The 13,524-nt window shown below is 50.5% G+C and overlaps 1 protein-coding gene and 1 non-coding gene across 2 annotated transcripts; both read left to right on the top strand.

The window, feature by feature from the left end:
• The first annotated feature begins 2,790 nt into the window (after nucleotides 1-2,790).
• On the top strand, nucleotides 2,791-2,893 carry LOC119866796. Its single transcript, XR_005381307.1, has one exon. It is a non-coding gene; the product is annotated as a U6 spliceosomal RNA (small nuclear RNA).
• A 5,601-nt stretch (nucleotides 2,894-8,494) lies between these two features.
• Nucleotides 8,495-11,441, top strand: HEY1 (hes related family bHLH transcription factor with YRPW motif 1). The gene is given in 5 exon segments (NM_001002953.1): nucleotides 8,495-8,701; nucleotides 8,955-9,030; nucleotides 9,180-9,263; nucleotides 9,554-9,635; nucleotides 10,581-11,441. Coding segments are annotated over 5 exon segments (915 nt in total). The 5' UTR covers nucleotides 8,495-8,612; the 3' UTR covers nucleotides 11,165-11,441.
• The last annotated feature ends 2,083 nt before the right edge of the window (nucleotides 11,442-13,524 follow it).

Here is a 13,524-nt window from a genome sequence, read left to right as displayed (position 1 = left end):
GCATGATCCTGGAGTCCGGGGATTGAGTCCCACTTCAGGCTCCCTGCATGGAGCCTGCTTTTCCCTTTGCCTATGTCTCTGCCACTCTCTCTCTCTCTCTCTCTCTCTCTGTCTTTCATAAATTAAAAAAAAAAAAAACAGGTTCATTTGTCTCATGTGCCAGCGAGAGGGTCAGTAGGGCCAGCTCCCTACAGTGACAGCTTGCAGCAGAGAGACAGTTTCATTGTCATTTGATGAGTATCTCAAAAAGCAGAGGGACAGGAAGGAAGATTCCAGGCTGAAAACCCAAGCTCTTGTTAAATGGTGATACTAACTAAGGTCTTTGCCATTTGTTTGGGGGGTGGGGGGCAACTTGTCCAATTTCATGAACTTACAATTAATAAGGCATTCTATAAAGACAAGATACTGAAAAATAGAAAAATATCTTTGATGCTGTAAAAATGGAGCCTTTTAAGTGGGAAAAATTTGTAAAAAGCTTTTGTTTAGCTTCTTAGATCACTGAAAAGGGAAAATATATTATAAAAACTGTGAAACAGAACACATCTATAACAGAAATGCCTACTTACAGAGATATATTAACATTCTATACGTTTTGAAATAGGAATTTTCTTAGTTTTGGCTGCCGTAGCAAAATACCGTAGGTTGGGTGGCTTAAACAATGCAAATTTATCTTTTCACAGTTCCTGGATGGCAGACGGCTGCCTTCTCAATGTGTCCTCACATAGCAGAGAGACAGAGCAAGCTCTCTGGTGTCTCTTCTTATAAGGGCACTAATCGCATCATGAGGACCCCACTCTATGACCTTATTTAAACCTACCTATATTTTAAACATCTTTATTTATTTGAGAGAGAGCGAGCGAGCAAGAGAGAGCACAAGCAGGGAGAAGGGCAGAGGGAGAGGGAGAAGCAGACTCTCTGCTAAGCAGGAAGCCCGACGTGGGGCTGGACCCCAGGACCCCATGATCACCACCTGAGCCAAAGGCAGATGCATAACCGACTCAGCCACCCAGGCACCCCAACTGTCTGACTTTTGATTTCTGCTCAGGTCATGATCTCAGAATCGTGAGATCGAGCCCCTTGTCGGGCTCTACACGGGCATGGAGCCTGCTTAAGAGTCTCTCTGCCCCTCCTCCCCCCTCCCTCTCTAACCGCCCCCACCCCCCAACAAAACCAACCAAACAAACAAACAAAAAAAAACCCTAATGACTTCCTAAATGCCCCATCTCCCAATACCATCACATTGCGGGTTAGGGTTTCAATATATGAATTTGGGGGTTGGGGACACAATTCAGTACATAGGAGGGATGATATCTGAATACCCGTCACTTCATTCTCCCCCTTGTAATTGGAATGCTGCCTGGCCTCCTTAGGCTTTGAGTACAGACAAAGTCACATGAATTTCCAGATTACAATGTAACCCTTTCTGCCTGTCTGTCAGATTTTGACCCCTTTCTCAATGCTCAGCCCTACCTGGGCAGTGCCTCAGTGATGGTCAGGTCTGAGTTCACCACTGCCAGGTCCTTAAGACCGCTGCTTTGCAAAGCCTCCAGTCTCTCCCTGGTGCATTACCCTGCACCCTCACAGTGCCATTTGGTGGTAGGTGTGAGTGTAGAGGTGGGCCAGGGGTTGCAGAAAGAGGACCCTGTCTGAACCCTGAATCGTGTTATTACTGGGGTGCTTGGTCAGCATTATTTTTTTTCACCAGAATAATCATGCAAACAGCTCCCTCAGCTTCTGGTCCTAATCCTTTGCTCTACTGAGACTCAAAATCTATCCCCTCAACTCTCTTCTTTCTCATATCTGCCCTGGGCTCCTAAATTGAAACGTAACAAAACAAACCAAAAAGCAACAGCATTCTTTTCAATCTAAAACCAAAGCTCTAGGGATGCTTGGGTGGCTCAGGAGGTTGAGCGCCTGTCTTTGGCTCAGGGTGTGACCCCTGGGGTCCTGGGATGGAGTCCCACATCGGGCTCCCTGCATGGAGCCTGCTTCTCTCTCTGCCTGTGTCTCTGCTTCTCTCTCTGTCTCTAATGAATAAATAAATTAAATATTAAAAAAATAAATAAATAAAAATAAATAAAACCAAAGCTCCAGTGTATATCAATTCAGACAACCTAGGCGGTTAGCAGCTCGCTATTTTCAGAGACAGAGTCTGTGAGTTTCGGTTTGGGGTTCACCTGGAACCTCCTGCCGCACTTTGCATTTTAATCATTTAAAGTCACTTAGATTTATTCATAATAAATATCTATGAACACAAAGTGCTCAATTATGAAATACTTAGAATCAGGATCTAGGGAAGTTGTGAGACACACACTGTGGCAGTATCGTATGAGCATCTGGGTGACGAGGAAAACAGGCGTTCACTTCCATTGAAGGCAACTCCGTGCACGTTCAGAGGAGTACTGGTTCACCAACTTGCTTTTGTAATACCCGAAGATTTATCTGAATTCTATCCAGAGGTGCCTTGAAAGTTTGGAAATAAAAAGTAGTTGAGTTATTTAAATCGTGAAAAGAATACATACAAACACAAATTTGTATTTGAATTACTTTAATTGAGAAAACAATATCATTTTAATTGGGAAGAGAATACTCTAAATTACTCTTTTTTTTTTCTAAATTACTCTTTGAAAAAAAGAGGGCATCATGGAATCAAGCCACTAGCAGGGATTCAGATATGACTTTGGGCAAATTTCCTACTTTTCTCTGCCTGGTCCTCCTCCTCCTTGGTTTAGTGTGAGGATTCAGTTAATTATATTTAAACTCTTTAAAACTGTGCCTGGCATATAGCAAGCATTGTAAAAATGTTTGTTATTAAAAAGAATTTATACAGAGAAGATTAGCATGGCCCCTGCACAAGGATGACACACAAACTCATGACGTGTTCCATATTAAAAAAAAAAAAAGTATTTATACATTTCTTAAAGAAAGTGGTCTCTCAGAATAGTTAGCAAAGAGCTTACAAAGCAGAAGTTTTATTACCAGAACTCAACAACGCTTTTTATTAAGTTGCTTTCAACTTAGGCTTAATTTTCTTATGGGTCAAAAGCAAAATGCATCTGTCCTTATGCTAGGACAGAATTTCCCCAAGTCTGTTTTCTGGGGATGCTTTTTCAGTGGCCCATTAGCAGATGTTATATGAAAAAAGGGTTCTGTGGCCCATGAGTTTGGGAAGTGCAGAGACACATGTAAATGAGGATTCTTTACTACAGACCTCTCGGTGTGCTCTCCAGCGTCCCCACATCTCCAAGAATCTCCCAATGCATTTGAAAACAGATTCTTTTATTTACGGAGTCTTGAGAGATTAATGGTCTGTGAAATGCATTTTAGCATTTTAAATACCCCCTCCCCCCTTTTGAAAGACAGAGTGGCCCATCCTGCAGAAATTCACCGGCAGGAGCAAGAATGCATTACAGAAGCATCCTCCTAGGTGGCCCAGCAAAGCTCAGGCTGAAACAGCCCGTGTTCTTACCATCATCATCATCATCATCATGCACAAGGATAAGACATAACATTTGTGTAGTATTTTATAAAATGCTTGCCTCATCACATTAAAAAAAAACCACCAAAAAACAAAAGCTGAGGGATTATTCTTATTTACAGATGACGAAACAGGCTCAGAGGAGAGGTATGGTCGTGGGCTCCAGGGCCCACAGCGAGGAAAGGGTCCCTCAGAACCAACCCTCCCAGGAAGCTTGGAACCCTCTCCTCCTCCCACTGTACCCACTGCTGCCTGCTGGGTTTCCAATTAAGCGATTCCTCCAGGGCGAGCGCCAAGGCGTCTTACATCTGACCTCAATTAGGGGAGTTGATAGTGGAAGTGCACTTTTGCGTGGCATGACATGCCACAAGGCAATCTGGCGTTTGAGACCGCATCTACGGAAAGCAGCAAGCATGAGGAACGGAGGGTAACTGGCATTTGGTCAAGCTTTTGCTCTGACAGTTTTGGGCGACTCCGTCTTGTGGTGTCTGATTTGGGGTGTTCTCCTAAAGAAGCCGTCTCTGAACTGGTAAGCATGCAACTTATTCATGCCCATATTTAGATCACCGCATGCTCAGGGGATGTTCCTTAATAAGAAACTCAAAAGCGCAACTTTCACTAATAATGAATAGCAGATGCTTATTTTTAAGCTCTACTCAAAATAACCTAGTGCTCTTAGCAAAAAGCCCTGGTTCTCTCTCGTCGTCTTTAAAGGATATGACTTTCTAGAGACTTTTTAATATATCCAGTTTCTAGATCATTATTTTTCCCCCTCCTTTCAACCTCATTAGATGTGTAACAGAGTATCACCAGAAAACGGAGGGGTAACCCAGTGCTCAGTGTATTCATTGGTAAATCAGGTATATTAGTAGCTAGTAACGACAGCTACTGTTTATTAAGTACTTACTCTTGGCCAAGCGCCATTAAAATAAATGCTTTATATAACTGATCTTACGTAATCTGTGACATCAGAAAATCATTAGTATTAACATCCCCATTTTAAGTTTAAAGAGATTGAGAGGCGAGCCCACTGGCATGCAGCTAGGGCTGCTCTGACTGCATCGTTGCCACGCGCTCTCGTGAGCAGCTTGATGAAGATTGTGGCTTTTCAGCTCGTTGCTCCAGGCCTGGCTCCGTGCCCAGCACGTAGTGGGGGCTTTACATACCTGTGTCAAGTGAATACATAAACAAGCAAGACTCAGAAGTCTCGAACACGGGCTGGCTTCACCTCTAAGTGGTTTTAACAAAGCTGTTCTGCTTCAGACTGGATAAAACGACTTACGTGAAAGCCCAGAGTGAAGCAGCCCCTCCCTTTTACAGGGGTGCTGTGTGGTCTCTGGCCTTCCTGCATGCCATTTCCAGCACCTCTCACCATGATCACCTGCACTCACTAGCAAGCTGGTGTCCTGGATGACACCAAGGTAGGGACCTTGACAGTGACCAAAGCTCGTGATGGACAGACAGTTGAAGATTCAGGGCTTTATCCTGGGTGGTCCCCTACCCAGCGACTGTTTGTGTCCCTTCCAGCCAATTGGCCACCCTTAACGTTCTTTCATACAGAAATGCTGGAACTGCAGTTTGAGGGCGGGTTCTTTCTCTGGGGGTCTTGCTGGTTCACCTCTGGGAAGGCCTCACCTGGCCCTGGCCCTGTGAGTGAATTCCTTAATAGGAAGTATCTACTGCTTCCAGCGTATCTGGAACATCCTTTCTGCAAGAGAACACAGAGAAAGGCAGCCCACTGGATATGAATGGGTAAATAAACCCAGATTCCACAGGCAGGCAAGGAAACGGGCCTGTATGCAAATCTGAAAAGGCTGGTATCACAGGAAAAACACCCCCTCCCCACCTATGTCTGAAAAAGGCCCTTTCCTACAGGGCTAGGTCTAGGCAGCCCCACTCTGGTTGGAAAAGGGGTTGCTTTAGCAGGTTGGGTCTTGCTCAGGGGACTGCTAAGAAGTCTAAAGCAGTTCTTGACTTAAGGCCTCCAGGGATAAATCCCCTCTACTCTGCAGGTGGTGGAAAATTAGGCCTCATACTCAGTCCAGCTCTCTCCTTGATTCTAGGAGGCCTATGGCAGGGCCTCAGCCCTTTGTTCTGTGGCTCTAACTGAGCCACCTCATTCTGAAGTGCCTTCCCAAGCTCAGAGAAGTCCTTCCCAGACCTCATGAAGTATCCTTGTTTTTCCCTAGCAAAAGGTACTTCCAAGCTTTAACACATCTATAGTGATTTTATTTTTTTAAGATTTTACTTATTTATTCATGAGAGACACACACAGAGAGAGAGGCAGAGGCACAGGCAGAGGGAGAAGTAGGCTCCATGTAGGGAGCCCGATGTGGGACTTGATCCTGGGTCTCCAGGATCAGGCCCTGGCCTGAAGGCGGTGCTAAACCGCTGAGCCACCTGGGCTGCCCTCTATAGTGATTTTACCTGTGCCTTGTCTAGCTCCCCTGCCAGGATGCGAGTTCTAGGAGAGCAGGGGCTATACCACTTTTGGGTCAACACTGCAACCTCAGGCCCTAGCACAGGGCCGGGCACACCGAAGACACTTGGGTGTTGGATGGATGGATGGATGGGAGTCAAGATTGAGAAGCAGGAGAAATCTAACACTGTAATGTAGATCTCATTTTTGACAGAAAAGTCATACTGAATGTGGAAGAAATAGTTTGCTTAGGTACTGTGGAGTTCGGAGTCCTTGACCCCAACTTTGTGTCTTCTTCTCACCCACCTATCTGCAGCTGGTCCATGCCCCTGCGAGGCAGCAGGGATCGGCCAGAGCAGGAGAGGCTCACTCACTGTAGGTTCAAGGCTGGGGAGCACAGAATCACAGAGGGGCAGTGGACACACTAATTTCTGGGGTTGGGTGGACTGTCACCTTAGGGGAAGAAACTGAATGTCAGAGGGACTTCTGGAACGCAGAAGGGAGTGAGGGGAGGGTCTCCTATGTCTGGACTATTAGGTTCTGGGAACCCAGGAAGAGGCAGGTGACAGTGAGTGAAGTGTTTGAAGACTGTGGAGGTTGGAAAGGAGCTTGGGAGGCCGAACCTCTACAACCCCTCAAGAGCTGTTACCTGTGAGTAGGGGCAGAGTAAACAGATAACGGGATTGATCGTGGGTGGACAACTGACACGAGGGGGACAAACAGGGAGCAAAGGCATCTGGTGTGCCAGAAAGGAAAAAAAAAAAAAATCCAACCTGGCTTGAGCGAGGGCCTCAGCCTAGACAAGGAAGCAGAGGAGGCCAGAAGGAAGGGCTGAGGGGCTGGAGGTGAAGGTGAAGTGAAGTGTGAGAGCTCAGTGGGAGCCAGGAGGTGGGATAGTGCGTGTGTGGAGGCGAGGGGTTAAAATCGAACGTACACACCAGGCTGAGGCCATTCAGAGGGTGTGGCATCAGAAGTGCCTTAAGACTAATGGGGGGGGGGGGGGACAGACACAGAGGCCGCAGTTTGCTAAAGTGAAGACAATTTTGTTATCCTCAATATCTATCAAGGGCTCCCTCACTGACAGGACTGCAAGGTCAGCAGCCAAAGGAGGGACCCGAGAGGAATACCAAGTGCTCTGCTCCTTTGTAAGGGACAGAGAATCCTGGATTTCCAAATTCAAAACACCCATCCGGCTGCTGCTCCTACAAATCCTCGAATAGGGCAGCAAGCCAGGGAGACACAACCACCTCCCCGCCCCCCCCCCCCCCCCCGCATCTCCTGGAGGACTGGGGTAACTTCGCGGAGCTCCCAGGACCCGCCGAGAACCCAAGCCAGAGGTGTGCCGTGTGCGCGCGTGTGCGTGCGTGTGCGCGCGTGTGTGCAAGGCCCAGAGACGTGCATTCCCGCAGCGAGGGCGGCCCTGGGACGCAGGGGCCCGGCCCCGCCACCCTGTCGCCCGCTGAGAGGATCTGGCCGCCAAGGCCTGGAAACAAAAAACAAAACAAAACAAAAACCCCATAATGGATATCCCCAGGGGTCTTTTTTTTTTTTTTTTTTTTCCTTCTCCACCTAGTCGGCCGGCCGAGAAAACAAGCGTTCCACTCGCCCGGAAATTAGATGCACGGGGCACTCGGTCCCCGCCGGAGGTGGGAAGCCCTGCGGAGGCGAGACCGGCTGCCCGGGGGGCCGCGGCCCCTGCAGACCACGGAGGCCGTTCCAGGGGCCGCGTGCGCACGGCCCCCCCCCCGCCCGCCCCGCCAGGTGCGCCGGGCCCGGCCCCGCCAGCCGCGCGCCTCCCGCCGCCGGGCACGGGCGGCCCCGCAGCCGAGCCTTCCCGCCCGGCGCCCGGGCTCCGATTACAGGTTCGCCCGGGGGGCCCGGCCCGCGGCCGCCCAGCCCCCGCCGGCGCGCCCTCGCGCGGCCCCGCCGCCCCGCCTGCCCATTCTTCTCCATTCATGCGGACGCCCAGCGCCGCCGCCGCCGCCGCCGCCAGCGCGCCCGCCGTCGCCGCCGCCGGCCGCCCGGATTGGCTGGCGGCCGCGGCGCCGGCACTTTCCCACGGCCCGCGGCGCGTGCGGCTCACCGGCGGCGCTGCAGGCGCGGCCCTGGCGCGCGGCCAGGCCAATCGGGGCGCGCGGGGCGGGGCGGGGCCGCGGCGGGCGGCGGGCTCGGGGCTCGGGGCTCGGGGCTCGGGGCTCGGGGCCCGGCCCGGCCTCCCCCGCCTGCCCGCCGCCGGCCCACAGCCGCCCGCCCCGCCCCGCCCCGCCCGCGGAGCCCCGGCCGAGCCCCCGCGGAGCCCCCGCGGAGCCGACGCACCGCCGCCGGGCAGGGGCCGGCGCGCGGGGCGGGGGCGGGGCGGGGCGGGGCGGGGGCGGGGGCGGGGCTCGGGGGCCGCGCTCCGGGCCCGCCCCGCGGCGGCTGCCAATCAGCGGAGCGGGAAGCCGGGTTGGCGGAGGGGAGGCCGTTGCCCCGGAGCCGCCGCCGCCCCGCCCCCCGCCCCCTCGCCCGCCTCCTCCGCCCCTCCCGCCCTTCCCCCGGGGACCTGAGTAGGGGCGCAGCGTGGGAAAGGGATGGTTGAATTTTAGCCGGAGGCAGAGCGGGAGCGGGCGCAGTGTGCGCGGGACGCGAGCCCCCGAGCGCGCAGAGGCGCCGCCGCTGAGAGCCCCCCGGCCCGCCGCGCCGACCCGCCCGCGGAGCCCCGGCCGCGCAGCCAGCATGAAGCGAGCCCACCCGGACTACAGCTCCTCGGACAGCGAGCTGGACGAGACCGTCGAAGTGGAGAAGGAGAGCGCGGATGAGAATGGGTGAGGCCGCGGGCCGGGCGCGGGGCGCGTCGGTGCCCTCCGCTGACCTCTGCGCATCCCGGGGGCGGGGGGGGGGCAGGCACCGTCCGGGCCGAGGCGCCCCCGACGCGCTTTCGGCCCCAAGTTGCCAAAACAGCCTGAGTGCGCGGAGGGCGTGGGGGGGGGCACCCCTCCTCTCACCTCCTCTCGCTTAACAGCGATTCTTGTTCTTTTTTTTTTTTTTTTTAATCCCCCCTCCCCCCTCCTCATTCAGAAACTTGAGTTCGGCTCTAGGTTCCATGTCCCCAACTACATCTTCACAGATCTTGGCCAGGAAAAGACGAAGAGGCGTGAGTCTCTTTACAGTGCTTCTTGGTTTTTTGTTTTTTGTTGTTGTTTTTTGTTTTGTTATTAATTAATGGGAAGAACTACCTTGCTTCATTTTGAAATTTACAGCCTTGATGGAAATCTCCTCCTTTGTTTTGCCTGCTTGCCACAGATCATTGAGAAGCGCCGACGGGACCGGATTAATAACAGTTTGTCTGAGCTCAGGCGGCTGGTACCCAGTGCTTTTGAGAAGCAGGTAATTGGAGAAAGTGGGTAGAGCTCTCAGGGTAGCTGTCCACACCTTCGGGATCCTTCCCCGCATTAATCTGAACCTCCTCCGTGCCTCGAAAAATAACCGTATTGCTGGTGCCGGAGATGAATCATAACGCGGATTCCAACATCTTTCGCGAAGGCAGCTCGTTTTGCGTTAGCTCGGACCCTTATGATTTGCAAAGCCTGTACCCGCATATCCGTTTTAGGCAGTTCCTGGTGCCCAATCCTTTTCTTTTGATTATCGTTATCATTATTTGCTGTTTTCTTCTCTAGGGATCTGCTAAGCTAGAAAAAGCCGAAATCCTGCAGATGACCGTGGATCACCTGAAAATGCTGCACACGGCAGGAGGAAAAGGTACTCGTCGTCCAGTGGTGGCCCTGAGTGCTCTGGGTGGAATGAGCAGCTGCCGGAGGCCAGCATTGGTGCAGTCACTGCCTTTTTTTTTTTTTTTTTTTTGCTGTGTGCTTTGGGGGTGGGGAGAGAATGTGCGGTGTGTACAGTTGCCTGTCAGTACGTTTTGAAATGCACAGAGGGTTTTCCCCAGTGACTTCATCACCCCAGTCCTCTCCGGACTAAGCTAATGCACCTTCTTTTGGAGAAGACCTTTTACGTGTGAGGTGCCCTGAAGTTGTGAGAGTCCTGATCAAATCCAGGTAGCTCTCACCACATTTGCTTATTGACGTTTGGAGGAAAAGCCTTTAGAAAAAAAAAAAAAAAAGTAGATGGTCTTAATTTTATCGACAGGATTAAAAAAAAAAAAAAAGCTCCCACGTGACTCTTGAGGAAAGAAACCTGTTGTGGTTAATTAGAGGAGCCCTAACAGAAGGTGGGAGACCGGGGTCTGTGTGTCTGTCTCCAGCCGGAAAATGCTTTACTCAGGACCAAGTGCCTAAAAGCTGCATGATGATAACTTACATCTGTGTGTCTAATGAATTTCACTGCTCTGTGGTTTCTCTGTCCTTGATGTATTTTTTTGTTGTTGTTGGGGGAAAACATTAAAGGGATGAACGCAGTTTCATCTGCTGGTAGGGTATAATTCCACTTTCTGCTCAGCAGCTTCTAATTGTGCTTTGAACTTGCATTAGCAAAGACATACTCTCCTGTCCATTAATGCAGAGGCTTTGGTCGGCCCCCAAATACCAGGACCTGCATGGGGAACCCGTCGGGTGCCGTTTGTAGGGCTGTGGGTATTTCTCTGCTGGGAAGGGCCGCCTTTGGCGTGGAAGGAGTGCGGGAAGTGAGCAAAGCCTTGAGCTTTTTTTTTTTTTTTTTTCTTTTCCCTTTTGTTCTTCGGCTCAGGCTATTTCGACGCGCACGCCCTTGCTATGGACTATCGGAGTTTGGGGTTCCGGGAGTGCCTGGCGGAGGTGGCCCGATATCTGAGCATCATTGAGGGACTGGATGCCTCCGACCCGCTTCGAGTTCGGCTGGTCTCCCACCTTAACAACTACGCCTCCCAGCGGGAAGCGGCCAGCGGCGCCCACGCAGGCCTGGGACACCTCCCCTGGGGCAGCGCCTTCGGACACCACCCGCACGTCGCGCACCCCCTGCTGCTGCCCCAGAGCGGCCACGGGAACACTGGCACCAGCGCCTCGCCCACGGACCCGCACCACCAGGGCAGGTTGGCTGCGGCGCATCCGGAGGCGCCCGCCTTGCGCGCGCCCCCTAGCGGCGGCCTCGGACCGGTGCTCCCCGTGGTCACCTCGGCCTCCAAGCTCTCGCCGCCCCTGCTGTCCTCGGTGGCTTCCCTGTCGGCCTTCCCCTTCTCCTTTGGCTCCTTTCACCTCCTGTCTCCCAATGCACTGAGCCCTTCGGCACCCACGCAGGCCGCAAACCTTGGCAAGCCCTATAGACCTTGGGGGACGGAGATTGGAGCTTTTTAAAGACCCGACGCTGTAGGATGGAGGGAGGGGAACACCTAAAGGCCCAGCTGAGCTGGGCTGTGGCCAACATCACCTTAGAGTCCTCAGTAAAAGTAAAGAGGAGAAAAGGTACACGTTCAGATCAATTTTGTTGAAAGACTAAAGGTTTGTTGGTTTACTTTTTCTTTTTTAATGTTTTTTTTTTTCTTTTTTAAAATCAGGTCCCGTCTTAGCAGTTTTTAAAAGCTAGTTGTTAAATTTTGTTCCAAACATTACATTGAAATAGTGAGTATAAACCAACACTTGGTAATAGATTTGTTCATGGCTAATTACTTTGTAAACCTCTCTAAGAATGATCCCGTTTTTTTTTGTTTTGTTTTGTTTTGTTTTTGTTTTTTGTTTTGTTTTTGTTTTTTTTTTTGCCTCAAAGTTTTGGGGATTTTAACATTTCGTATTTTGGTCTGTTTTTCCTCTTGTATAGTTGAAGTCTGTTTTTAGAATTAATTTTCCAAACCACTAAGTTCAATGTTAACATGATGCTATTTGTTAATATTTCGACAATTAAGATGTTGTATAAATAATATTCTTCTGCTGGGGTGGGGTGGGGAATCTATGTTGAATTTTATATTTCTGAACAAAGCGTTGACAAATCAGATGATCAGCTTTACCCAAGAAAGAAGACTGAGTTAATTCTCTGCCTCCTGCAGCAGTCAGGTGAGTGTATAAATCATCAGGGGCCCTGCTGTCATCTGCCAGGATTTGGCAGTTCTGGCTTAGTTAGGAGAGAGCCACTTGTAGGTTAGATCCCCATTTGGAGTTGGTGGGGAGGAGACTAAAGGTAATTGCATAGAATATGCCTGCATTTCCCAGCCCCAAGCAATGCAATGAATTTTCAATCTCACGGATCTCAAATTCACAAGTGTTAACATGGATAAGTGATCGCGGGGTGCAAGCCGTCAATGGAATAGTCCAGTGGAACCTGTTAAATGCATAACCTACTTCTTCCCAGAACCGCTAGGTTTTCTCTTTTCATTGGAAATTTTTATGTTGTATTTTCCTCTTTGGTGCATGGAAACGTGGTTGTTGAGATATTCAGAAGGGCTTTGCTGCCTTCTTTTGGTTTAATTTGGTTCAGGCTATCAAAGCATCATTTTACAGGTTTATTCTTTTAGCAGGTGTAATTTAAATGACCTCCACTGAACTGGGTTTGACCTCTGTTATACTGATGTGTTGTGACTAAATAAAAAAGGAAGAACAAACTATTCTGCTGCCTATGTCTTACATGCCTTGGCCTTTCCCCTTCTTGGTTCAGAAGAGATCAATTTTTCCTCTCATTTTCCTTTTACCTGGTCACCAGTTTTCTTGTGTTTAATAACTTCATTATTTTGGGAATCCTAAACCGTGTGCATTTGCTATTGAATAAAGTGACTCCATTACAGCGCAGAGCTGTGGCCTGACTCCCACTAGGAGATGCAGCCCTTTGACTGTTAGGTCAGGTGATCTGCCCCACGCTGGCCTGGCCATCTGGGGCCTAGGAAACCTCAAGTCACAGTGGGAGCTGCAGGGTGGGAAAGAACCCTGATGAAATCTTTTAAAACCATGTTGACCACTCAACAATTTTCTTTCTCTGAGAGCATCTACTCTGTGCATAGCTCTGTGCCGAGAGAACAGAAAATTTATTTCATTTTCTTTCTCTCTCTCCCTCTTTCCTTCTTTCTTTTCCTTTTATTTCTTTCTTTCTCTTTCTCTCTCTTATTGCAAAACAAGAAAAGCCAAGCATTGCTGTCTCTGAAACCCATGCAGGGGCTCAGGATCTCGGCATGATGAGCAGTGGCAGGCTGTAATTCTGCACCTGCACAGCTCCAGGAGTCTTTCCTTGCCTTGTTTCAAGGAATTTGCTTAACCCTTTAGTTGCTGTTGACTCCTGAGCTGTGGAGTGAGGAAGCTGACAAATGCTTTAGGTTAGAACAAAACGCTGCCAGAACAGAGGCAGTCCCCTGGGCCCCAAGGGCAGAGCGGTGCCCTCCCATTGCATTAAAAGTAGTCCTGCCAGTTAAGGGGTGCTGTCTCCCGACTTGCAAGAAGTTTGCCTTGGTCCTGAGGTTGATGGCGAGGAGAGGGAGAAATCCTTCTCTGGCAGATGACAAAAGAGAGCCTGCCCTTTCCTTTGCCCAACCGCTGAGCTCCTCCTCCCTGCTCTGATTATAAAACAAGAGACAGGAAGGCAGAAAGAAGTTTGGACTTTGAACTTGAGAGGCGGCTTCTGGGTCTCTCTGAAGGGAATGGAAGCTGCAGCATTTTTGTGATTGTGGGTCTCAAACTCGAGCTCCCACTCAAACTTTTCTCTACGTGGCCTCACGCTTTGGTCCCTCTTGGGATGC

This window comes from Canis lupus, chromosome 29, assembly GCF_011100685.1.
Source record: "Canis lupus familiaris isolate Mischka breed German Shepherd chromosome 29, alternate assembly UU_Cfam_GSD_1.0, whole genome shotgun sequence".
Classification (NCBI taxonomy): domain Eukaryota; kingdom Metazoa; phylum Chordata; class Mammalia; order Carnivora; family Canidae; genus Canis; species Canis lupus.
Note: the sequence above shows the minus strand (reverse complement) of the source record. Positions and strands in the feature narration are given on the sequence as shown.